Source organism: Mustela lutreola, chromosome 4 (assembly GCF_030435805.1).
Source record: "Mustela lutreola isolate mMusLut2 chromosome 4, mMusLut2.pri, whole genome shotgun sequence".
In the NCBI taxonomy this organism is placed as follows: Eukaryota; Metazoa; Chordata; class Mammalia; order Carnivora; family Mustelidae; genus Mustela; species Mustela lutreola.
This window is the reverse complement of record NC_081293.1, coordinates 19,229,810-19,256,885: the sequence shown is the minus strand read 5'-3', so window position 1 is coordinate 19,256,885 and position 27,076 is coordinate 19,229,810. Positions and strand designations below refer to the sequence as shown.

Here is a 27,076-nt window from a genome sequence, read left to right as displayed (position 1 = left end):
AAGGGGTCACTTCCTTTTAATTATTTTTTTATAGATAACTTTCATTTGCAAAGGTAATCTATGCTAATGACTGAACCTCGAAAATAGTCTATAAGCTAAATGGTAAAACACTAAATCCTCCCATAATTCCATCGTACTATTGGTAGCATTTTAGTATTTGTCCTTCCAGGCTTTGCATGGTTTAAAAAAAAAAAAAAAAAAAACAAGAGATGGGCTCCCACTCCCATGCCATCTCCGATAGGAGAGTTGTTGGTGGATACTAACAACCTTCCAAGAACTTGATGTCTGGTTATGTTCCCACCTACCAAATCCAGTAGGACCCATTTTCTTGATCCCTGGTGAACCCTTTTGTTCTCTCTAGTAGCAGTAGCCTGACTACTTTCTCTTCTCCGCTCCAGGGATATTCCTGTCCAAATTTCATTTCCCAGCCTCGCAAGTCCTCCTCTGCCCTGTCTGGTTCTGGAAGCATAAGCTCTTTTGCCTCCTACCAGTTTTCCATCCCAGCCGCCACATCTTTCTCACAGAGGACCCCTGACAATTAGACAACTACTTATCTGCTATTGGCTACGTTTCCCAGATCTCATCAGCCTCGTTCCCAAATCTCATCTAGGGTGAGTTCTTTCTTGAAAAGATTTCCAGATAGCTAATATCACTCCTTTCCTGTTGGCACTCCTTGTTTCCACTTCCGAGAATAAAGCTCGGGCTTTGTCTCTGAAGGCAGGGATGGAGAGGAGGACACTTTATCAAAGCTGAAAGTAGCAGATTTGGCTCCAGGGACAATCAGCAGGGAACGAAGGCTCAGATCAATGGAAAGGCACCCATGGGAGAAAGGGGTTTGGGGGAAGCAGAGGTACCCGTTTACACATGCACGGGTTCCTTAACTCATTGGCCCCACCTCAGTCCAACCCCGTATCTATCATCACATTGACTTCTCTGACTCTACTGCTCCCTTTTTTCTCTTACAGAGACCCTTGTGATTATGCTGGGCCCACCCAGATAATCCAGGATAATCTCCCCAATGCAAAATCTTTAATTTAATCACACACACAAAGTCCCTTTTGCCATGTAAGGTCGCATAATCATAGGTTCTGGGGATTAGGATGTGGACATATTTGGGGGCCATTATTCTGTTCACCTCACCTGACCTGAGTTTTCTCGTCTGTAAACTGAGCCTTTCACAAAACATTATCCAGGGTCCCTTCCGGGTTTGGCTGGTGGGACTATTGTAAAACGTGAAATGTAGGGGTGTTGACATGTAAGAAGTGCCCTAAATTTATTTATTTATTTATTTATTTATTTATTTATTTATTTATTTATTTCTTTTTTTTTAAAGATTTATTTATTTATTTATTTGAAAGAGAGAGAGAGATCACAAGTAGGCAGAGCAGCAGGCAGAGAAAGAGGGGGAAGCAGGCTCCCTGCTGAGAAGAGAGCCCGATGTGGGGCTCAATCCCAGGACGCTGGGATCATGACCAGAGCCGGAGGCAGAGGCTTAAGCCACTGAGCCACCCAGGTTCCCCTAGAATTGCCCTGAATTTCTTTTGGGTTTCCCTATTTCTTCCTCTAGGACTCCACCCCTACCCCAGAAAGCTGCTGGTGTCATTTCTGCCTATGCTTCTATTGACTGAATAAGCCCACGTAGTTTACTTACCATGTGCCAGTCTGTTCTAAGCTCTTTGCAGCTACACAACCATTCAGTCTTCATAACAACCCTGTGAATGAAATGGACTGATAATCTCTACTTTATATTATTTTATAGAGGCACAGAGAGGTTAAGTCCCTCGGGTAAGGTCACAGATTGGCAGGGCTGAAGTCTGATTTCAGAGTCTGTTTTCTCAGCTGTTTGTGATCTGGCCTCTCCTCAAAGCCCCTGACACACAGTCAGGGAGTCATTGTTTAAGTTTTGTAGACTGTGAGCAGCTCAAGAGCAGGGGTCTTGTCTAATTCTGTGAATCCCAGCTCTAATAGCCTGGCGAACAAATGAACAAAAAAATGAATGAATGAATGAACAAATGAATGAATGAATATGGGCATTACTACTTATCTACCTGAGAGTATCTTCTACATCAGAGCCATGGTTGCAGGACATGAAATAAACATTTATGGGACATTTCGAAAGAGCTGGATCCTCACACCAGCACCAGGATCTAGGTAGGTACTATTATTATCCTCATTTTACAGACAAGTTAAGTGCAGCAGAAAGAGGATCAATAACTTGCCCAAGATCAGGAATTGGATTTGAGTTGAGATATGCTTGACTTCCATGTTTGCACCATGAATGTCACCACGAACTCTCTGAGCCCTGCATTTTTAAAGTTAGGACCAGGGCACCTAGGTGGTTCATTTGGTTGAGTGTCCGACTCTTGATCTCAGCTCAGGTCTTGATCTCGGGGTCAGGAGTTCAAGCCTCACAGTGGGCTCCATACTGGGCATGGATCCCACTAGAAAGGAAGGAGGGAAGGAAGGGGTAAAAAGAGGGGAGGAAGGGAGGACCAAATATGACTCTGGACAACCAAAAAGAGGAAAGGACACAAAGGAACATTTTATTGGGCAACTACTGTATGCCAGGCCCCCGTACCAGGTGTTTTACAGAATACCTCCCATTTAGTCCTCAGAACAACCTGACTGTCCCATTCCACAGATGAGGAAACTGAGGTTTAGAGAGATTAAGGTAACTTCCTAAATCCCAGTGGTGGAGTCAGTATTCGAATTAGGTCTAACTCCAAAATCTACCATCTTTCCACCATTGTTAGGCTACCGGGCCTCCCATCTGTAGACTGGAGTTGGGTAAAACGCACTCTGAGTTCCAGTTCAGCTCATATTTTGTAAGCCAGCATTATTGTGCGCTTACTGCGTGCGAGGCACTGTGCGGAGAACTTCATGTACATTTTATAATGTCAGCCTTACAACAGCCTTTGAGGAGCTACTAATATTATTGTTTCCATTTTATAAGTGAAGATAGTAGGGCTCAGACATACAAACATTGTGCAAGATTACAGATGCCATGAGGCACAGCCTGAGTTTTAACTAAGGCTTGTTTGATTCTTAAGCCAAACCCTTACCCATATACCCTACACTGTCTCCAGAGGTCTCAGCCAACCTTTGGAGTGAGGACATCCTGTGTTCCTACAGAATCGGAACAAGGTTGGAGTAGACGTGGGATGAGTTCCTCAAAGCGTGGGCCCCTCTTCCTTTGGATTTCAAGGAGTCACTTCAGTGAACTTCTATTAGAGTCAAAAGGTGACATCCTTCCTTGGAGAGCTGGCCAAAGCTGAGTCCAGCCCTAGCACCTTCAGGGCTTGGCCGTTTTCCTCTGATCTTGTTGTCAGGGTAACCCTAGATCACTCTGTGGTTCTGTAGCCCTTCTCCATCTTTCTTCTGTGTCTCCCTACCTTCTCAAGAGAACGCTTGAGAAACAGCTCCAAGCGGCCCACTTGGCAATGAAATGAAGGAGAGGCAGGACCTTCAAAGGCCCCAAAGAGAAAGAACTATCTTCTCTGGACCCCTTGAGGCAGAAACTCATTCACGGCTGTCCTCCAGAGCCTTCCAAGGTGCCTGGAATAAAGAGGTAGTCAGTAAATGTTGAATGAACTAACTGATTATGGAAAGGGGAGATTCTAAAACAGTTGGCTTTGGAAAACAAGGATAAAGAAATACTAGAATAAAAGTACATGTATGTATAAGTATATGTGCCCCAGAGAAGAGGTTCAAGAGCCCCTGTGATGGGCCAGCCTGTGTGTCCCTCCACTTCTCTCCATATCTTGTGAGCTGAAGCTGGCAATGTGGACGGTTCGTGCCTACTCCAGGCTTCTGGCCTGAAGACTATCTCTGTCTCTCTCTCAGTGGTGGTGAAATACACGTCATACAAATGTTACCCTGTTAAGCATTTTTAAACATACAGCTTGGTAGTGTTAACTATATTCAGTAATGACCACTGGATAATTGCTTTTGCTCTGTTTTATTATTTCCTACCTGTTTCAGTCTCTTGGATTAAGAGCAATTTTGGCTTCATGATACACCGACATTATAAGTACTTCTTTTTTTTATTTTTGTAAAGTATAATTTATTAATATTTTCTTTTTGTGTGCTGTTTTTATTCCAAAGTCACAAAGGTTTATAAAAACTTTGTTTATTAATTATTTTTATTAACATATAATGTACTATTTGCTCCAGGGGTACAGGTGTGTGGATCGTCAGGCTTACGCACTTCACAGCACTCACCATAGCACATACCCTCCCCCATGTCCATAACCCAACCATCCTCTCCCTAACTCCCACCCCCAGCAACCCTCAGTTTGTTTTGTGAGATTAAGAGTCTCTTATGGTTTGTCTCCCTCCTGATCCCATCTTGTTTTATTTTTTCCTTCCCTACCCCCCAAACCCCCCACTCTGTCTCTCAAATTCCTCATATCAGGGAGCTCATATGATAATTGTCTTTCTTTGATTGACTTTTTCGCTCAGCATAATACCCTCTAGTTCCATCCACATCGTTGCAAATGGCAAGATTTCATTTCTTTTGATGGCTGCATAGTATTCCATTGTGTATATATATCACATCTTCTTTATCCATTCATCTGTTGATGGATATCTAGGTTCCTTCCATAGTTTGGCTATTGTGTACATTGCTGCTATAAACATTCAGGTGCACGTGCCCCTTCGGATCACTACATTTGTAGCTTTAGGGTAAATACCGAGTAGTGCAACTGCTGGGTCATAGGATAGCTCTAGTTTCAACTTTTTGAGGAACCTCCATGCTGTTTTCCAGAGTGGCTGCACCAGCTTGCATTCCCACCAACAGTGTAGGAGGGTTCCCCTTTCTCTGCATCCTCGCCAGCATCTGTCGTTTCCTGACTGGTTAATTTTAGCCGTTCTGACTGGTGTGAGGTGGTATCTCATTGTGGTTTTGATTTGTGTTTCCCTGATGTTGAACACTTTTTCATGTAACTGTTGGCCATCTGGATGTCTCCTTTGCAGAAATGACTGTTCATGTCCTCTGCCCATTTCTTGATTGGATTATTTGTTTTTTGGGTGTTGAGTTTCGTTAGTTCTTTATAGATTTTGGATACTAGCCCTTTATCTGATATGTCATTTGCGAATATCTTCTCCCATTCTGTCCATTATCTTTTGGTTTTGTTGACCGTCTTCTTTGCTGTCCAAAAGATTTTGATCTTGATGAAGTCCCAATAGTTCATTTTTGCCCTACTTTCCTTGCCTTTGGCAATGTTTCTAGGAAGAAATTGCTGTGGCTGAGGTCGAAGGATTGCTGCCCGTGTTCTCCTCAAGGATTTTGATGGATTCTTGCTCACATTGAGGTCTTTTGTCCATTTTGAGTCTATTTTTGTGTGTGGTATAAGGAAATGGTCAAGTTTCATTCTTATGCATGTGGCTGTCCAATTTTCCCAAAACAATTTGTTGAAGAGACTGTCTTTTCTCCATTGGACATTCTTTCCTGCTTTGTCGAAGATTAGTTGACCATAGAGTTAAGGGTCAATTTCCGGGCTCTCTATTCTGTTTCATTGATCTGTGTGTCTGTTTTTGTGCCAGTACCATACTGTCTTGATGATGACAGCTTTGTAATAGAGCTTGAAGTATAAAATTGTGATACCACCAACTTTGGCTTTCTTTTTCAACATTCCTCTGGCTACTAAAATTAATCCTAAATTTGGGATTATTTGTTCCATTTCTTTGAAAAAAAAAAAAAGGATGGTATTTTGATAGGGATTGCATTAAATGTGTAGATTGCTTTAGGTAGCATAGACATTTTCACAATATTTGTTCTTGTAATTCATGAGCATGGAACATTTTTCCATTTCTTTGTGTCTTCCTCAATTTTTTTTCATGAGTACTTTATAGTTTTCTGAGTACAGATTCTTTGCCTCTTTGGTTAGGTTTATTCCTAGGTATCTTATGGTTTGGGGTGCAATTGTATTTTATTTTTTTATTTTATTAGGGGTGCAATTGTAAAAGGCACTGACTTTTTAATTTCTCTTTCTAATGTCTTGCTGTTGGTATATAGAAATGCAACAGATTTCTGTGCACTGGTTTTATAACCTGACAATTCACTGAATTTCTGTATGAGTTCTAGCAGTTTTGGCGTGGAGTCTTTTTTTCTTTTTTACATAAAGTATCACATCATCTTCAGTGAGTGAGAGTTTGACTTCTTTGCTGATTCAGATGCCTTTTATTTCTTTCTGTTGTCTGCTGAGGCTAGAACTACTATGTTGAATAGCAGTGGTGATAGTGGACATCCCTGCTGTGTCCCTGACCTTAGAGGAAAAGCTCTCAGTTCTTCCCCATTGAGAATGATATTCACTGTGGGTTTTTCATAGATGGCTTTGATGATACTGAGGTGTGGACCCTCTATCTCTACACCGTGAAGTTGATCAAGAAAGGATGCTGTACTTCTGACATTATACGTACTTCTTGACTGCCCTCTAGTGGGAAAGATGAAAAAGTGAAACCCCAAACTGCTCCCTTTCCTGCAGGAAGAAGTCCATTTTTGTTTTGTTTTGCTTTAAAGCCCACAGCACCCAGGATTCCCAGGCAGAATCCCATCTAAGTACTAACTAGGCTTGACCCTGCTTAACTTCTCACATCAGATGAGATCAGGTGCATACAGGGTGATATGGCCGTAGACCATGCGGTCTTTTCCCCCTAGCTTATTGGACTTTAAACCATCCAAAACTGTGATGGATTCAAGTTGGCAGTTTATCCCCGCTTTACAGATGAAGGTGACATATAGAACTTCTCACACTATAGTGAAGAATCAGTATTTTTTAAAAAGATTTTATTTATTTATTAGAGAGAGAGGGAGAAAGAGCGAGCACAGGCAGACAGAATGGCAGGCAGAGGCAGAGGGAGAAGCAGGCTCCCTGCCGAGTAAGGAGCCCGATGTGGGACTGGATCCCAGGACGCTGGGATCATGACCTGAGCCGAAGGCAGCCTCTGAGTTGGCTCAGCCAACTGAGCCACCCAGGCGTCCCGAAGAATCAGTATTTTTAAAAAATTATCTGTGGCAAATCAATCCATTTGTAAAATTAAAAAAAAAAAAAAGAGTGACTGGATAAATTACACTACATACAAAATTTTTTAAAAACTTGATTTTTATTATCAGATACAACAGACAAAATTACATGTCAATAAATAGATCAAAACATAACATAGGAAAAAGGAAAATGAATGCGAAATCTCTACATGTTGTTCATTCAATGTGCATATAATAGATGATTAGTATAGAGAACTATTGTGCTAATGACTTTGTTGTTCTGCATTCACAATTAAACAAAAAAATTATAAGTGAAATATAGTGATTCCCTACTTCAGATAAACAGTGTATCAACATTATTGAGTTTTAATGGACAAATGCACATACTTATGGCTTGTTAGCCTATTTAATCCATGCAGAATGGAACATAATGCTACTAGCAATGTACAATGGTTGTCAAAACTGCTTTTATGTTTTGTCTTAATAAAAGCTTTCGTGGGGAAATGAATCTCACAGAGGTTTGTTAAAGGGAATGGAAGGAGAAATTTTGTTTTAAAGATTTTATTATTTATTTGTCAGAGAGAGAGAGAGAGAGAGCGAGCACAAGCAGGGGGAGTGGCAGGCAGAGGGAGAAGCAGGCTGCCCACTGAACAGGGACCCCGATGAGATGCAGGATTCAATTACAGGATCCTGGGATCACGACCTGAGCAGAAGGCAGATGCTTACCTGACTGAGCCACCCAGACATCCCTTAGCTAATATTTTTTTAAAAGATTTTATTTATTCATTTTACAGACAGAGATCACAAGTAGGCAGAGAGAGAGGGGGAAGCAGGCTCCCCACCAAGCAGAGAGCCCAATGCAGGGCTCAATCCCAGGACCCTGGGATCATGACCTGAGCCGAAGGCAGAGGCTTTAACCCACTGAGCCACCCAGGCGCCCCTTAGCTAATATTTTTAAATGATAAGTTTTAAATATAGTTTTTACAAAAAGAAGTTATCTTTAAATAGGTAAAAATAATCTAGAGAAATACTTTTATTTTCTCAGATTTTTACATGTGTTTGGTTTGCTGTTAACCAACTAACCTTGAAATATCACACATGGAAACATGGTCCCACCACATACACAGCTCTCAAAACACGTGATTCATGGACAGCACTTGATCTATCCTTTGTTCAACAAGGTGAGCTTCCTGATCATGTACTTGGATATTAAGTTACTATAAAAGTTTTAAAAAGTATTTTATTTATTTATTTGACAGAGATCACAAGTAGGCAGAGAGGCAGGCAGTGGGGGGGCAGCTGCCCACTGAGCAGAGAGCCCAATGTGGTGCTCGATCCCAGGACTCTGGGACCATGACCTGAGCTGAAAGCAGAGGCTTAACCCACTGAGCCACCCAGGCACCAACTACACAAGTTTCTAAAAGCCTACTCTTAATTCTGTACTGCTTCCCTTGTGAACTGGTAATGAGCAGTTCATAGGCTGCAAGGAGTCGTGAGTACCCTTGAAGTAGCACCAACCTAAAGACCTGAGTGGCTTGCCCAAGGTTCTATCTCACTTTCTTCACCTTTAAACGGGCTCTTGAGGATTAAAAATACTATCCATGAGTTGCTTAGCACAGTCTGGAATAGAGTAGATGCCACAACTATTATTTTCAACTCACCAGCTTTCCAGCCTTTGCTGTCTTCCCCAGGGCAAAGTCATGTGGGGACGGGTCAGTTACTGGGCATCTTTCAATGAGCGGAGACACCTACTAACTTTCTCTTCTGTCAGTCTTTCTTGTTTGAGAAGGAGCTTCCACTTGAGATTTTTCTCTCTAGGTCTCCATATTGCCCAGCTGTGAGAATGATGTCCCCAGGAGCTGTGCGGCACAGTCTACACAGTTGTACGTGGTGGCATTGTCTAGACCAACCAGGACCAACCTGTACACAGGGACATGCTCTTCCAGAAAATAGACCCACCAGCTTTCCTCCTACAGAAGTCGTTATCAAGACTATAAAATCAGCTTACATCATATAATCAGGACCCCAATGACTGTCCCTTTCTCCTTTTAACAAATCGATTGAGAAGGTAACATATTTCAGACATGATCTGCAGAAAGCAGAGATTTTATTTAATGACTTCCAGTTCTTTTGCCCCAAACACCCTGTAGCTAATATTCCCTGGGTAGCTCATTTAGGGCTGATGAGACTGTCTAGTTTCCTTCTCTGGGACGCGCAAATGCAGCACGAAGGCAAATCCAGGACCCTGGACAACAAATGGCAAGGTGACTAGGTATAAATTTGAAGTACATATCTTCCTTCCTTTTGCACAGAACCATGATCATCACATTTTGTGATGAATGTATGAACGAATGAAAAACAGTCAACAAATGTGTGTGTGTCATAGAATTCCAAAAGACTGTATGATACACCTTGGAGTGGCCAAAATTCCAGCCTTTAAAGAGTGCAAAATCCAGATGGTGAGATAAGACAAGAGCACGTGGAATCATTCAAAGCCAGTAGGAGACTAATAAAGTAGCAGCACAAAGGCCACACACATACTCTCAGTGCAGGGACTAGAGACCATACACATCGACAGACTCTCTCCTCAAAGGTGTGCCAGTACAGCTATCTGGTTTTCTGCCTTTGTTCTTTCTCCGAGGCTGGAGAATGCTGCACAGCGAGGTACAGGTGCAGCTCCCAAGCATGGGGGAGATACGCTTCCAAGATATCCTTTCAATCAGTGGGAGATGGGAATTGGCAGACGAACGGTTCGGTCTCCCTGTCCTTTGGTATGACAATCCTGAGGCATGTGGTACATGTTTCCTCAGGAGTCTCCCAGTGGGATTGATCATCTGTGCCCATGTGAGCAGAAATTTCACCGTTGCACACAATATCGACTTTTCTCCCTTCCTGTTCTGTTACTTCCCACTCTATCACTTCTGCTCCCTGAGATCACTCCTTGCCCCCAAATCCTACTCTCAGGCTCTGCTAGTGTGGGGAAACTAAATAAGCTCCACGAGTAGCTGCCAAGGAAGCTAATCATTTCTTCTCCATATTTCAGCCTAGGAGATCCCCTTCCATTAGGAGGACTCTTTTTAAACATCGGAAGTTTCATGGAACCTGTGTTCACCTTCTCATAAGTTGTCTTTGGTAGTTACTTTTTATGCATTGAATAGGCACTACTCCAAACCTTGATAAAGTACAGAATGACCAAGCTCTATGACATCTATAACCATTTTAAAGAACTGTATTTAAAAATAAAATAAAATAACTATATTTACTACATTTATTAAAATAGCATCTGTTGGAAACAATGATGTTTATACAGAAAAAAAGATTATTTTTAAAAAATCATTTTTATTTATTTATTTATTGTTAATTAATCTCCACCCCAATGTAGGGTGATCCCAAGATTCATGACCCCAAGATTAAGAGTCGCATGCTTTACCCGCTGAGCCAGCCAGGAGCCCTGATGATTTTTTAGTACATGAGCAAGTGCTAAACTTCACTCACAGACATAGAAATGCAATTGAGAGATGTTAAAATACCATTTTTCATATTTCGGATTGGCAAAGATAACATTGCATTGGAGATTTGGGGAATCATTAACTTAACAAAGTATCATTGATCACCTATTACAAGTCTATGCTGGACACTGAGTAACCAGCAGCTGATCAAGTAAACAAATATTCCTTCTTTCCAGGAGCATACATTCCAATGTGAGAGTGGGCTCTGTAATAAATGAAAATGAAAAAGGAGAGAGAGAGAATGTCAGAAAGTACTCTAAGAAAAATAAAGCAGTATTAAGGATGGTAAGTAACCAAGGGGTGGTGTTACTTTAGATAAGTCAGTCAAAGGAGACCTTCCTGAAAGCTGACAATTGAGCAGAGCCGTAAATGAGGCGTGAGTGTTGGAGATTTCTGGTAGAAGTGTTTTCCAGGCAGTGTGAAGTAGTCAGCTGACTCCTTTCATAGATATAAGTTATCAAAATTAGACTAAAAGTTGGCAATTATTTCTTAGATATGACACCCAAACCGCAAGCAACAAAATGAAAAAAAAAAAAAAAAAACAGATTAATTAGTTGACATTAAAATGTAAAACTTAACTACTTCAAGGGGGATTATCAAGAAAGGGAAAAGACAACCCAAACAAATAGAAAATATTTGCAAATCTTATATCTGATCTAAAGGTCTAGTGTCCAGAATGTATGAAGAACTCTCACAATGCAGCAGAAAGACAAATTTTAAAATGGTCAAGGTATTTTCTCCAAGTAAAATATATAAATTAACATGAAAGACATGAGAAGATGTTCAACATCATTAGTCACTAGGGAAATGAAAATCAAAACTACAATGAGATACCACTTCTCATCCACTGGGACTGCTGAAATAAAAAAGACAACAATAACAAGTCTTGCCAAGGAGAACTGGAACTTTCACACACTGCTGGTATGACTATAAAATGTCACAGCCTAGGGCGCCTGAGTGGCTCAGTCAGTTAAGCGGCTGTCTTCAGCTCAGGTCATGATCTCAGGGCCCTGGGAGGGAGCCCCACGTTGGGCTCTCAGCTCACCAGGGAACCTGCTTTTCCTTCCTCTGCCTGCTTCTCCCTCTCCCTCTGCCTACTGCTCCCGCTGCCTGTGCTTACATGCTCTCTCTCTGTCAGATATAAACAAACAAACAAATAAAATGGCACAGCCCCTTTGTTTTGTTTTGTTTTTTCCTTTTAGAAAAGGAAAAAGAAAAGGTTTTTTTCTTTTTTTTTTTTTTTCCTTTTAGATACAAAGAGATCTCAAGTAGGCAGAGAGGCAGGCAGAGAAAGATGGGGAGGCAGGCTCCTTGCCGAGCAGAGAGCCTGATGTGGGGCTCGATCCCAGGACCCTGAGATCATGACCTGAGCTGAAGGCAGAGGCTTAACCCACTGAGCCACCCAGGTGCCCCAGAACAGTTTTGGAAATCGGTTTTGCACTTCAAAAAGGTAAATGGAGAGTTACCATATGACCCAGCTTTTCCATGCCTGGGGACATGCTCAGAAGAATGGAAACAAATATCCACACAAAAACTTAAACATGAATATTCATAGTAACTTTATTCCTAATAGCCAGAAAATGGAAACAACCCATATGTCCATCTGCTGACGAATGGACAAACAGAATGTGATCTATTCACAATGGAATATTATTCAACCATAAGAGGGAATACAGCCTGTACCATTACTACATGCTACAGGTTACAACATGGATGAACCTTGAGAACATTTTGCTAAATGAAAGAAGCCAGGCACAAAAGGCCACATATTGTATAATTTCATCTATATGGAATATGAAGGGTGGGATTTGGTGCAAGTATTTAGCAATTTATTGAAGTTTACCCAAGGTTTATCCCGGCAATTATTTTTCCAATGACTAAGTTTTTTATTATAGCTCCAATTTGCCCAATGTGATTGATTCTATGGAGAGACAGTGACTGTACCTCCTGTAAGATATAAGAACATGGTCCTTAACTTGTTGGGAATATCTAGGGTATCCAAGAAAGTTTATCTCTAAGTTTTATTTTTATTCTTAAGGTCCTTTTCCAGAAAAATATCTGTAAACTTGAATGACAGGGGGAAAAAAAATTGCATGACCTTTCAATGTTAACTTAGTATTCACAATTAATCAGAGACTAAATAGTTTCCAATTCTGTAAAAACTGGAAGAAAACCAATAACATGTGATGAATCTCTTTTGACTAGTAGACTAGATTACCTTAAAGGTTATAGTTTATCACTCAGCATTTACCAGTTTTGTGTCTAAATTAGGAATATTATTTTAGTGTTCTTTTTCTCCCAATGATGATCTAAATTTTAGTTTTAATCTTTTAAACCAGCTTTGTCATGTTATTGAGTTTATCATTAATGAATTAAACAGAATGTTGACACATGCTTACATGAGAATTTGAGTTTTTAAAGATAAAAATATGAAGATTACTGTAGCAGAAAGAGAACACAAATAAAGAAGCAAAGTGAAGTTTATTGGTGGTTTTTCAGGCAGTTTTTTTTTTTTTAAGATTTTATTTATTTATTTGAGAAAGAGAGAGATCACAAGTAGGCAGAGTCAGGCAGAGAGAGGGGGAAGCAGTCTCCCTGCTGAGGAGAGAGCCCGATGCGGGGCTCGATTCCAGGACCCTGAGATCATGACTTGAGCTGAAGGCAGAGGCTTAAGCCACTGAGCCACCCAGGCGCCCCAAGGCAGTTGTTTTTTGAATGGGTTTTTCCAATAAGGACAGTTTCCCCAACAGCATCCAGTAGAGGGATGGGAATCTTTACATCCTAGGAAGTATTGATGAAGAGCAATTGGAAGACAGGCAGGCAGGAAGAAGGAGGCCGCCTGCCTGAAGAGGAACCACCCTTAAAAGGATTTTACAACCACCCTGGAATGAGCCCTCCACGCTTTCCGATGTGATAGATGACAAAACCTTGATTGGATGACAGGCACAGGGAAGGTTAATCAGATCAAAACAGCCCTTGAACGAACCCCACAAAAACCCCTAGACTCAGAGATCTCAATGGCAACCCTCCCAGGTCCCCTCTCTCTTCGGGAGCTTTGTGCTTTCACTTTGTTATCGCTCAATAAACGCTGCTTTGCTGCCCACCTCTCTGTCTACCTCTTCATTCTTCAAAGTGTCTGATGCAGGCACCAACAGAGAAAAAAAATCCTGCAATGGTATAAAGTGTTTAGTCTTGGCTTTTGGGGCATGGTACCTAAAAAGGTTTCCTCCCAAGTTTTTTCCCTAAAGAAATCTGGCAATGTCTCCTATATATCCATGAGGGAGGCAATGAAAGATTTTGTCTTTCTTTCGAGTCTCATCTTCCCATAAATTCTATAGTTCTATCTTGCTTGGCTAAGAATTTTCTAGGTTTTCTCTTAGGTGATTTGGGACTTTACAGTACCAGGAGTCACCAAGAGAAAACTATAATTTGGGATCATCTCTGCTGTGTTAGTTCTATCTTTTGGGGACCATAACAATTGAAAATGAGCGATAATAATATTTCCTTCCTGATCGTTGGATTGGAAGGTACCCATAGAAAATCTGTCTAACCTGAGAAGATAGATAGGGCACACATTTAAGAATCTTTTTTAAGAGGTTGGGAGAAATAACTTAGAGATAGATAAAATCAGTCTGTGATCCCTTCCTGGGATGATAAAAGACTGTGAACTGACAATAGCTTAGAGTCAAAGCTTTATTTTGGAATGTCTTAACAATGGAGGGGGTATAAAGATGAGAATGAAAAAGTAGGGTCTTATCCTGTGTGTACTTGGCCCTTGCCCTATACTTCACCTTCACTGTCCTTGGGAGTCTTTATTGCTACAGATATTGTAAACTGAGTTTAACATTTATGAGAAAAGGTCTACAGCATCAGGATTTTTTGAAATATGGTCAGGGGGCACCTGGATGGCTCAGTGGGTTAAGCCTTTGCCTTCAGCTCAGGTCATGATCTCCATCCCCTGGGTTCGAGCCCCGCATTGTGGTGTCTCTGCTCACTGGGTAGCCTGCTTCCTCCTCTCTCTCTGCCTGCCTCTCTGCCTGCTTGTGATCTCTGTCAAATAAACAAATAAATCTAAACAACAAAAAAAAAGAAAGAAATATGGTCAGAAGTCTGGGCGAAATATAATTGGGTCCTCTCCTTAGGCGTCATTAAGCAGAAATCAAGATGTCAGCCAGACTGCAATTTCATAAAAGCCTCAGGGGCACACATCTCTACAGTGTTAGTAAATATAATTATTTTATACATTCTATTTTTATTCTAAAAATGAAATGTTTTTATCATCCTCATATTATAGAATAGGAAATGGAAATTTTGAACTTTATTAATCTGCCTACAATCCCACAGAAATTGAGAGTGTAGAGACACTAATCTAGGAGAAATATTGAAGATTTTTTTTTTCCTAACACCCAGAGCTGGAAAGGATTTGACTCTGCCAGCACCAAGGGGGTGCTGACAAAGATGAAGTTAGCCGGCTATTAAAAATAGTTCAATCTAGAAATAATTAGGGCTGGAACAGCCCACAGCAGCGGGAGGGGCAGCAAGGATCACCAACTTAAACGGCAGGTAATTTTACAGCTGCCCAGAGATCCAGCTTAACTTCATTAAGTTTTCCCCCTAAGACTCATCAGATGAGATGCATCTAGGGTGCTGCTAGCACCTAGTATCTTTCAGGCTGTTAAAACAATAAAAGAGCTTTTACTCTTATCTAAATTTCTTTTTGTTGCAATTGCCCATGTCTGACTAGATTTACAGTAAATGGCAAAGTAGTAACAGCTCCCAGGGTATTAATTATCACGTTATTAAAACAAATTTTCAAGCGTCAGGCCCCTTCCCTGTGCTGCGAGCGTGCCGTCCCGAGCCTGCAGAGGCCGTTCTAAGTTTACACAAGCTCCCGGAGCGAGCAAGAATAAACAGAGCAACAAGGATTCCGCCCGGCGAACCCCACAAGCTCCCAGGACTCCGCAGGTTCGAGCGCGGGTAAGCATTTTTAAACAGCCAGAGATCACGTGGCCACCGGCAAGCTCCGCCACTGGCCCTCGGGCTCTCACACTTGGCTTTGGCGCCGAACCTTTACGCCCTTGTGGATGCAACCATTGGCTCCGCTCTCGGAGGGAATACGGGCCAAACTCACGATCGAGGCTTTTATGAACGAAGCTTCCGACTAATTCTCAGGAAAAGTTCAGCAACAAATTGAACAATCAAATGAAATCTACTGGGGGACGCCGTCGAAGGCTCTTTTTGTCAAAAGGAAAAGAGAAGACCCGACCCTGACTCCCCCTACGCTCTCCAGGGGCCGCGAGGATGGTTCCGTCTAAGGCGCGGACTCCGCCTCCACGGGCGCCGCCATTTTGTTTGGCTGGACGGGAGCGAGCGACGCTTTGGGGGAGGGGTCTCGTAGGCGCCTCACTGGACCCCACGGCCGCGCTGTCGCTTCTCGCGGGGAGTCCTCCCCGGTGAGGGCCGTGGAACCATGTACATAAAACAGGTGAGGCCTGTGCGCCCCGCCCACCCCCTTACGGGCCTCTGATGACCGCTCCATGAGGCAGGGGTGTCCCGGTGCGACCCGCGGCCTCCCGCCTCCCGGCGGGGTTGACCCAGAGCTGGACGCGGGCTGCGGGGGAGGGGAGAGGCCCCGCCCCGCGGGCGCAGGGGCCGCAGAGGATCGGGGCGCCCTCCTGCAGCGCGCTCGTCTGAGGGAGCCGTCTTTCCGAGACGTTTAGAGGGAGCGGGCCTTCCTGGGTGGGCCGGGGGCGGGCTGGGGGGCCCCGAGCTGGCTGGGGGCCGCGCCGGGGGCTGCCGCGGCGGGGCGGGCGGGCGGCCGCGTTGTCCTCTCGCCCCGCGCCGCCCATTTGCATGGGTGTATGGAGAGGTGGTTTCCCCGGCCCGGAGACGCCCCTGGGGGGCTCAGATTGGGGTGTCAGCGTAGCCCGGGGTCTTTGTCCCCGAATTAATGGGGGACGTCAAAGGGACCCTCCTCCTTGCAGAATCTGTAGCGCCGCCTCGTTCACTTGTTTACTTCTGTCAAAATGGTCTTCCCGCGCGAGAGTCCACCGCGGAGATGAGCCCCTCCACGCTCTTGGAGAGAAGTTTCTCCCTGGGATGCGTTGGGCTTGAAGCGCCCCTTCCTTGGAACGGCTCCTTACCTTGGCGGGCGGGTGGGTCCGAAAGAAGCGCCCACTGCTCTTGGAGTAAGGGAAGCCGGGGCCAGGCCGCCCGCTGGACACGTTTTGCTTAAAGCAGTGTCCTACTGAGCGCACGAACCTTCTACGATGCACTTGATTCTGAGAGTTCCTTACCAGGCTCCTGATGGTTAGCTCCTAAAAAACCGCGCTGTCCGTCGTTACTGATAAACGGACTGTGGTTGTTGACGATTTTTAATCACCCTCCTCCAGCAGGAGTTTCTCTCGTAAGAAATGGAAGGTTCTCTGTCTTGCATTAAATGAGAAACCCCCCGAAAAGAGGAGAGCCAAGGAGAAATGTTTAGGAGTTGCGTCTTTTAGTATGTATTCTCTGAAAGGTACCTTTTTTTTTTTTTTTTTTTTTTTTTATTTACTAGGTTATTATCCAGGGTTTTCGGAGTTACAGAGATCAAACAATTGTAGATCCCTTCAGTTCAAAACATAATGTTATCGGTAAGTGTTGATGGTTTGCAAAATCAGATTTATGTGTAGAGAGCCATTTAAATTCTGTCTGGGCTTGAGGAAAGAGGAATTGGCTTTGAATATTACATGAATTTATACTTACTTTTTCTGTATGAAATAGCATGTCTTGGGGTGCCAGGGTGGCTCCGTGGGTTAAAGCTTCTGCCTTTCCTTTGGCTTGGGTCATGATCTGAGGACCTGGGATGGAGCCCCGAATCGGCTCTGCTCGGCAGGGAGCCTGCTTCCTCCTCTCTCTCTGCCTGCCTCTCTGCCTACTTGTGATCTCTGTCAAATAAATAAATAAAATCTTAAAAAAAAAAAAAGAAAGAAAGAAAGAAAGAAATAGCGTGTCTTCTATCTGCTCTGAGGAATTGCTTATTTTATGCATTTAAAATATTTGCATAAGGCGATCACTAGTTACTCATTTTTATTTAGCCTGGTATGTATGAAAGTGTGGCTTTACAGCGAATGACACTAAATTTAGCATTTGAGCTGTTCTGTTGTTGATATGTCATTTCTTAATTAAAAAGCCCACGGTTTCCTTATTTCAAAGATGGCCATTATTTATTCACAAATTAGATTGTTCTCAGAGTTGTTTTTTTTTTCTCTGTCATACTATTTAAGGTCACACCATGCAGCAGCTTGGTAGAAAAAGCATAAACTTTAGAGCATAACAGAATGGCTTTCCAATCCTGGTTCTGATACATTTTCAAACTTGACTCCCTGAGGGGTTTGTAAAGGGGAGCTAATGATACTCATCTTACATGGCTGTTGGAAAAATTAAATGAGAAAGTATATGTGTGAGGGTAAAGAGCTACAATGATTATTGTTCTGCAATACAGTGTTTAGTTTAAAGACTCTTCAGGTGATATTCTCCATTTTTTGCTGATAGAGCCAGCGAAGGTGTTTCTTGAAGTTCTGCTGAATTTTTAAAGGCCAGAAGAAACTGTTACAAATAGACGTCTATACATTGTCCTCCTTGGCTTGGTTTATTGGTATATTAGACTGCTAGGTCTACCATTAAATATAGACTAAGTGGCTTAAACAATTTATTTTATGACTGTTTTGGAAATTCAGGGCCACGATCAAGGTGCCAGCACAGTCACATTCTGGAAGTCACCATCTTCATCATCATGCTCATGTGACCTCTTTGGTTCTCTCTGCGTCTTCCTTATTAGAACACTAATTCCATCATGAAGGCTCCCCCCTCACAACCTCACCTGATGCTGATTATCTCCCAAAGGGCCCCTATCTCCAAATACCAGGCATTTGGAATTAGGACTTCCAGCATATGATTGGGACAGGGGAGTGGCACAATTCAGTCTGTATCACTTGGTAAGGTGAGACTCATATGGAGATCAGTCAAGGGCAAACATTATTTTGAAATAAATATTAAATTTAAAAAATTGAGGGTAAGAATGTCAACTACAGTTAAAAAAAAAAAACTGAGGGCAAGAAGTACATCAGTACATCACTTGTTGCTTGTAGTTGGGAATAAAGGAAACATTTTCCCCCTCCTGTACCTGTTGAATAGTTAAGTTAATTGGTGTGTTATAAGGATAGATTTACCAAATATTTTGCTTATATTTTGATTCTAAGTGCCTTCTGATTTTCATCAACCAGAAAATCTTTAGAAATGGAGAAAAATAATTACTAGGTTTATATTTTTTCTTTACAGGTTAAAAGTAGATGAATATCTTAATTATATCAGTGTTATAATTTTATAAATGAGCTATAAAATGATACCATTATTACCTATGATGATTAGATTATGTCTGTAGGATCTATCAAATATTTTTGTTTTAGTTATTATCAAACAGCTGTTTATTGCTTTGTATGCAACATTAGGGTTGTTAATAGTTATAGTTATAAAGGAGATTGTCTTAGTGTTCTTTCTTTTGTTTGTTTTAACAAGCCTAATGTGATTTTACTGCTTAAACATGTTTTAAAAACAGGTACCTTAATATAAGAAAGATTCAAAGTAGTATAGACTGAGATTGACATTAAGAATACTCTATGAAAGCGTACTACTTTTGTTATTTAATGATTTTGACTTTGAAGATTGGAAGGCAGATATCTCTTGTGGTGATGTTTGAATCTCTTGTTTGAATAGTTGAATGATGTCTGAATGTACCAAGCATATACCTTTTTAAGGTTACCTTTTTTGTAACAAGACAATCTACTTACCTGGTTTCCTAGAAAACAAGAGTGCAAGGCACACTCAGCTACTAATAAGGCTTTAATGGGAAGGTGCAGTCTAAGGGCTGGCATGAGGAGGAAGGCTGGTCATAGTTTTATAAAGAAGGCACAGCTGGTTTGGGGGTCAAATTAGATAATTTTCAGACAGACTTTATGAACCCACCATGTGTGGGAAAGATCAGATGGGAAAGGAATGAGAGGGTTTTGTTTGCAGGTTCCTGTCTCTGATTGGTCATTTTACCACACAAGGCATGAGTTCCCCCATGTCCTTGGGTTGTGTTACTCTGGGGACTTAATTCACCTGAAGTGAATTGGTTTCTCACAGATCTGAGCTGAGTGTGTACCAGGATAGGCTGAAACAACCTACAGTGATGGAATACTGAGCCTTTCTGTTGACAGGCAACTAAGACTTGGGTCGGGGCAGGTGAATCTGGGGCACATACAAACTGGATCTATCTCGCAGCCCTCCAGTCTTTTTGTCTGCATAAATAAGCCTTTGTAGGGGCGCCTGGGTGGCTCAGTGGGCTAAAGTCTCTGCCTTCAGCTCAGGTCATGATCCCCAAGTTCTGGGATCAAGCCCTGCATCGGGCTCTCTGCTTCATGGGGAGCCTGCTTCCTCCTCTTTCTCTCTCTGCCTGCCTGTCTGCCTACTTAAGATCTCTGTTTATCAAATAAATAAATAAAATCTTTTAAAAAAAAAATAACCCTTTTTAAATAAAAATGGGCTTGTATTGTTATTTATTAGTAATCTATTTTTTCTGTTTAAATTTTGAATATCTTATTCTATCATTAAGTATTCAACATGCTTAAAATTACTGTATAGTACTTAACTGTATGGGTAAGAGTAATTCTTAAAGGGAAATTTAAAAATTTTAGGTTGTTTATTCATGAGTAGATTATAGTTTGAGCTACATGTAATTCTTTTAATGATATGTTATCTTGTAAACTTTTATTTAGAGGTAATTTTAAATTTATAGAAAAGTAGTATAAATAGAAACAATACAAAGAATACTCCTACCTCTTTTATTCTAATGTACCTGTTAACATTTTCCTCAGTTGCTTTATCATTTGCACACACTCACCCTTTTTTTTCATAGAGTAAGTTATGTAGGTCATAGCCCTTTACCTTTGATGTCAGTGTATGCCTTCTAAGAATAGGGATATTTTCTTACATAAAACACAGTAGCGTTATCAACTTCAGTAAATTTGACATTAATAAAATAATCTTCTCTTCATTTTCCAGTTATACTGATTGACCCAAAAAAGTTCTTTATAGTGTTTTTTCCTCCTCCAGTACAGGATCTAATTTAGGATTAGGTATTGCAGATAGTTGTCGTGTCTCTTCAATCTCCTTTAATCTGGATCAATTCCACAGGCTTTTTTGTCTTTTATAACATTATTTAAAAAAAAAAAAAGAACAGCTACATAAATGATGCGGTCTTCTGAGGATATTACATCTAGAAGTGAAGACATCATTCTGTGTCCTTCTTTTTAAATTATGTTATTTTTGATCACCCAGTCTGGGTAGTTATCTGGTTTTTCTTCTGTGCAGTGTTTGTCCTCTTGCAACTAATAAATAGTATGAGGATGGGAAATGATTTTGGACCGTGCAAATATTGTGCTCCTTTGCAAAATTTCCCCCTAGATTTAGTATCCATTGACGATTCTTGCCTTTATTTTTTATTCTTGCCTTTATTTTAGTGTTTACAAAATAATTTTCCATTTCCGGATTTCCTTTCACATTTACTGTGTGGTATTCTACTGTGAGCAAGAGTTCTCCTTCCTTAGCTATTTATCTATAATTTTATTATCAGTTTAGAGTCATGGATTACTCCCCCTCCAGCACAAATTTATAGTTCATCTAATTATTTTGGTGCTCAAATTGTCCTAGATTAAGCCAGTGGAAATCTTTTTCAAGCTGGCTTCTGTGTCATATGCCTTCCAAAAAAAAAAGTGTTTTATTACTTTCATAACATTTTTTTATGCTTTACTTTGCATTAGAAATGGTAACTGTAAGGGCTGATTTGTTCAGGATATCTTGGTCAAGATGAGAGAGGTTGGGAATTTTGCTGAACAAGAAAATTCAAATGAATTTATTAAATCAAACATTTGATATCTTATGTATAGAATTGTTTATTTCTGAAGGTAGGTAGTTAAAAGTGCCTTATACTTGTCTACTTTTGTGATTCTGAGATTATACATGATATAATCATAGGGCTAATCATAAGTACTTTAATAAACAAAGAATTTAAAATGATTATTTAAGTATTAAAAATTTTAGCAACCTGTGAGTCTAAATTTTTTAAAAGATTCCATTATATATAATTAAAATCAAGTTGTATATCCATAGTAATGATTGTAATTTATGAAAACCTGGTAATATTTGATTATTTCTATTAATTTTAAACTATTTAGAAAGAGCAAAAGAATGAATGAAATAAATTTAAGAAAAAAAGCCATTAGATGTCTCTGCAAAAAATTGTACTCATTTGGTGTTTAAAGCTGTTTATTGATTTCTTTTGTTGTATTTAATTTTAAATATTAAGATGTTAAGTTAGAAAGTAGAGTATAAAGTTTTTAATACTTTCAGTAAGGTTTTAATTTTATTGGTCTCTATGCAAAGTAACATGTACTTTTTGAAATTTTATAGTGGGCAGAAATGGATCTGGAAAAAGTAACTTTTTTTATGGTAGGTATTGTTTTTTAAATTCTAAATATATTAAAGACCCTGGGTATTTCAGGTAATTTATTTTAAAAATCAGTTTTCTAAAAAAATAAAAAATAAAAACTGGTTTTCTGAGGGGAGTCTGGGTGGCTCACTTGGTTAAGTGTCTGACTCTTGAACTCAGCTCAGGTCTCAGTCTCAGGATCATGAGTTCAAGCTCCTCATTGCTCTCCTTGCTGGGTATGGAGCCTACTTAGAAAAATTGGTTTTCTGAGGTGTGTCTGCATGAAACTCAAATACTTCTTCATACAGGGTTGTGATTTAGTGTAGAGGATTTCAAGTATAATGATATAATGATCTGAGTTCTCTGTACCTAGTAAATAATGAGCTGAGATAATGGACAGAACAATCTCTATCTTTGCACTTTAAAAAGAGGTCTTTGGTCTGCCTGCTTTGATGGGTTGTGAGACTCATCAGATAATACAAATGGAAGTGCTTTTTAAACTTGAGTGTGGTATATAAGTGTTGCAAATTTGTATATATATATATATATATATATATATATATATATATAAATGTAGATGTAGAAAAGCTAATATTGTTTTGGAAAGTGGATCATCTTTTTGTTCCATTTATGTATTCATTTTTAAAGTATGCTTTGCATGCAGTCTAGGGTTTGAATTCATGACCCCAAGATCAAGAGTCACTTGCTCTACTTACTGAGCCAGTTAGGTACTCCTCTGTTACATCTTCTAAAAAAATGCTTTCTGAATCTTTTTTTTTTTTTTTTTTTTTAAGGATGGAAGGGTATAAAAAAAATCTCAGATTCAGCGAAGACCGCTGTCAATTTGCGGATAAATAGCTTTGAAGATTGTAAGGATAAAGTGCATTTAAGTGGGGCACCTGGTAGCTCAGTCATTTATGCATCTGACTCTTGGTTTCAGCCCAGGTTGTGATCTCCGGGTTGTGTGGATCAAGCCCCAAGCTGGGCTCTGCACTCAGCGCAGCCTGCTTAAGACTCATCCTTCTGTGGTGCCTTTCCGCACCACGCTCTCATTCTCTCTCACTCACTCTCAAATAAATCTTTAAAAAATGTTATTAAGTATAATAATACCTCTGTTAACAAATTCTTCAGAGAAAACATTTTAATAGTTTTGAATTATGTAAGAAGTAAGTTGCAAAAATTTTGAACCTCTTAGTTGAGTAGTGCTTGAGGAAAAGCAGGGACCTTAATTAGAACAAAGGCTTTATCCCTTCTGTGCTCACAAATCAATAGCTCTTTAGTGGTTGTAATTTGGTGAAGGTGAGAAAGTGGGATTGGAGTAGAAGTATTTTGTGATCTCCAGGGAGATGAAGGTAATTTGAATCTATCCTCCCAAGATGATTATAAAAGATAAAGCACTCCATGTCCACCCTCAGCATACATATTCATACATGCACACTCAACTCTTAGAATGTCAAAGGTCTCCTGGGTGGATTGGGAACAGGACAGCTGAATAGAGTTGCGTTTCTGGGGCAGGGTCGTCCAGTTAGATACCCCATATGGAAGCAGGAATGGCTTCTTAAAGCAGATAAGCATTGAAGTAGAATATGGGAATCTGAAATATGTCCCTGTATTTCCCACTTAGTTCTATTTCTTTTGGCCAAAAGTATCCAAGGATATTGTAGGAATATATCCTATTTTTTTTATAAATATTTTGATGTATATTATTTATATCTAGTAGGTAAAAACAAAGTGTTAGCCACTCAGTGTATACTTTGATCAAGAGGTAAACTTTAGTTTGCATGTCTCTCTTTGTTACCTTAGTGTGTTCTCTTTTTCTTTCCTTAAATGTTTCAGTGGAAACTTCTTAGTATTTTTCTTATCATTTCGAAGGTAATTAGTCTGAAATACAGACAAATCTGCATATATGAAATAATCTACTTTATCTGCCTTGTTCATTACCTGGTAGAAGGTATGGAAAGGTGTAAATAAGGCATAGATCTTTTTTTAGACTGTACTAATAGTTATGTTTTTGTATTTTTAGCAATTCAGTTTGTTCTTAGTGATGAGTTCAGTCATCTTCGTCCCGAACAGCGATTGGCTTTGTTGCATGTGAGTGAAATTGTTTTGAGATGTTATTGATATTATGTATTTTTTAAACTACACTGTTGATTCTGGTAAATAAAATCATTTGTTCAAGCTGCAGATCTTTTGTAAACATGACACTGTCTTTAAGTGTGTTAATTCTGCTGTGGAATTTAGCCTCCTATATTAATGCATGATAAAGGCCTGATTTTTATATAATGGTAAGAAAATTGTAGGATTTTTCTATTGATGGGTATGTCTTTATTAAGAGTATGGTCTGATAATGCTCAAAAGCAGATTTGCTAAGGAGAAAAAAGAGTTTGAGATTAGAAATTAGGAACTTTGAGACTTAGAAGTTATTGGGAGCATAGAGAAGCAGTAATTGCAAATTAAACAACATACTTGTTCTACTTTTGGCCATATTTGTAAGTTAAATGGTAACAGCATTTTCCAGTATGAAAGATAAGTATATTTATGGTAAGTAAAATTGTTAGAATTTTTCATCAAATAATTATGAATAGCAAACTGAAGAAATTCCAGAATAAAAAATTATAAAAGTCTAAAATAAAATGATAAAATTTCTTTTTGGTTTGAATGTGACTTATAATTAGTTTTAAGACCAGAAAGTGAAAATCCTAAGTATATCTCAATAGAATCTTTCACAGTTAGGGAGGTATTTTGGTTGTTTATGTTTTTTAATCATTATCTTTTATTTAGCCCTCTTAAATTTGTATTTATAGCCCAGTAATCAAAGCTGGTTACCTGTAGATGAATTTTTTTTAGGTTTCTAAGATTGGCATTGAAAGAATAACCTCTTTAGATACCGTTCTTTATTGTGTTGATTTACACATTTTCTAAACTCTGGAAATTCTTTGGACTTGGTATAGAAGTAGCTGGGTCATAAATTGGTCTATATGTGACACATGTTAGATATGTGTCTTTTCATGGCAGATTTAAGATTATGTAGCATATTGCAGATAGTTTTAAAAAGTTGAGTTCCAGTAATTGTGTATTTGTTAGGGTTCCTTGACAGCATTAAATGAGTCTATAAGAGAAGAGCCTCAAAGTGTTGTGATATTAGCAAATAAGTAGAATTAGGTGGGCATGGGGTCTTAAATTCTAATAAAGTGGTCTTCAGAATATGACCTAAATACATCTGATTTGCTATCTTTTGCATATTTCTCGCGGATTTAGTGAGAATCTAAAACCATTTGGTTGAGAAGTATTGTTATCCTAATCCAGTGTCTTTGCTCTTTTGACAAGAAGAATATATTGTAGTCTGACTGGATTTTTTCTCCATTTAATTAGGCTTATTACCATGCACTAAATTTTAAAGGCATTGAAAGGGGGGATAAAAAAATAAGGAATGTGAAAATCCCACTTAAATGACCAATTTGTTTTTTGCATGTTTTAGGAGGGTACTGGTCCTCGTGTCATTTCTGCTTTTGTGGAGATTATTTTTGATAATTCAGACAACCGGTTGCCAGTGAGTAGTGGGTTTTTTCCCTAGTAATAATGTTGAGAATTTTATTGATGCAGCTGATTTTCTTCCAAGTTTTGAAACATTTACAAATGTACTTAAGCTCTTATAGTTTATGCTAAAATAGCTATGCAGTTTACATATTAATTTTGCCTTAAAATTGTAATGAACATTCTAGTAAACAGAAGGGAGGTTGTGTAAGCTGTTGTGAAAAATGTCTTTGTCCTAAGAATTGATATTCATAGCATATCTTTAGTGAGATTTCAAAATAATGTTTATGGCTATGGATTCTAGAATGACCTTACTAACTAAAAAGTTTTCCACTTTTACTGTGAAATTAATTTTGGGCTTTTACATTTTTTCTTAGATTGATAAAGAAGAAGTTTCACTTAGAAGAGTTATTGGAGCCAAAAAGGATCAGTATTTCCTAGACAAGAAAATGGTCACGTAAGCATTTTCTTTGCATTTTTATTTCTTTACAGAGTAAAAGTATTTTACTTACTCTGTTATATGGGTTATATATCCCTTGTGTTCAACAAACCAGTAGTTTGAGCATTAACATAAGAATCAGGATTCTCAGGGCACCTGGGTGGCTCTTTTGGTTGGGCATGGGCCTTTGGCTCAGGTCATGATCCCAGGACCTTGGGCTCCAGCTCTCTGCTCAGCGGGGTGCTTGATTCCTCTCGCTGTCAAATAGATAAAATCTTTGGGGCGGGGGTGGGAAGAATCAGGATCCTCTGAGGCTGATATAGTAGGTGGCTCAATGACTATAGTCCCTCATGCTCCTTAACCCAGGAGTCACCCTTCTTTTTTTTGCTTATCGTTGGGTTATTCATCTGAAAAAATTTTTTTCAATGTTTATTAACAGGAAAAATGATGTGATGAATCTCCTTGAAAGTGCTGGTTTTTCTCGAAGCAATCCTTATTACATTGTAAAACAAGGAAAGGTAAAAAAATTGTATGTCCTTTTTTTTTAGAATTTGTTTTCTGAATATATTTACTTGAATGATGAACTTAGCTGATTGATTTTAGTGGTTAAGTTGAAGCAAAATGGAAATTACTGTCATTTGTTTTCATGATTTATTTTTTATTGATGTCATATTACCTTTTATGTGCCCATAAGGTACAAAGTAGATCTATTATGTAGTGGGATACAATAATTTCAGCAGTTGTGGGTCTTGTCTTCTTAGTGGCCTATATCACTTAATAAGATGTCCTGTACTAGAAGACATTTTTGGTTTGTGAAAGTCACAATGAGCATATTTAAGAACAGTATAGAGAGGCGCCTGGGTGGCTCAGCTGGCTAAGCATAAAACTCTTGTTGTCAGCTCAGGGCTTAATCTCAAGGTCATGAGTTCAAGCCCTGCATTGGGCTCCATGCTGGGCATAAAGCCTAACTTTAAATAAATAAATAAATAAATAAATAAATAAATAAATAAATAAGAGTACTGTAGAAATTCTATAAAAATAACATTAGAAAAAAAATTACTTTAAATAAATAAATAAATAAATAAATAAGAGTGCTGTAG

General features: G+C 39.6%; 1 protein-coding gene and 1 pseudogene across 1 annotated transcript in view; one reads left to right on the top strand and one right to left on the bottom strand.

Annotated features, from left to right (window-relative positions):
- Positions 1–6,518: 6,518 nt before the first annotated feature.
- On the bottom strand, positions 6,519–6,637 carry LOC131830824 (5S ribosomal RNA; annotated as a pseudogene).
- A 9,185-nt stretch (positions 6,638–15,822) lies between these two features.
- The window catches only part of SMC3 (structural maintenance of chromosomes 3), a 37,937-nt gene continuing 26,683 nt past the window's right edge, over positions 15,823–27,076 (top strand). Inside the window, exons 1-7 of the mRNA XM_059173235.1 lie at positions 15,823–15,979; positions 17,051–17,126; positions 21,985–22,023; positions 24,027–24,094; positions 25,482–25,553; positions 25,915–25,994; positions 26,416–26,494. Coding sequence (XP_059029218.1) covers positions 15,965–15,979; positions 17,051–17,126; positions 21,985–22,023; positions 24,027–24,094; positions 25,482–25,553; positions 25,915–25,994; positions 26,416–26,494 — 429 coding nt within the window. The 5' untranslated portion in view covers positions 15,823–15,964. The remainder of the gene's footprint in view (positions 15,980–17,050; positions 17,127–21,984; positions 22,024–24,026; positions 24,095–25,481; positions 25,554–25,914; positions 25,995–26,415; positions 26,495–27,076) is intronic.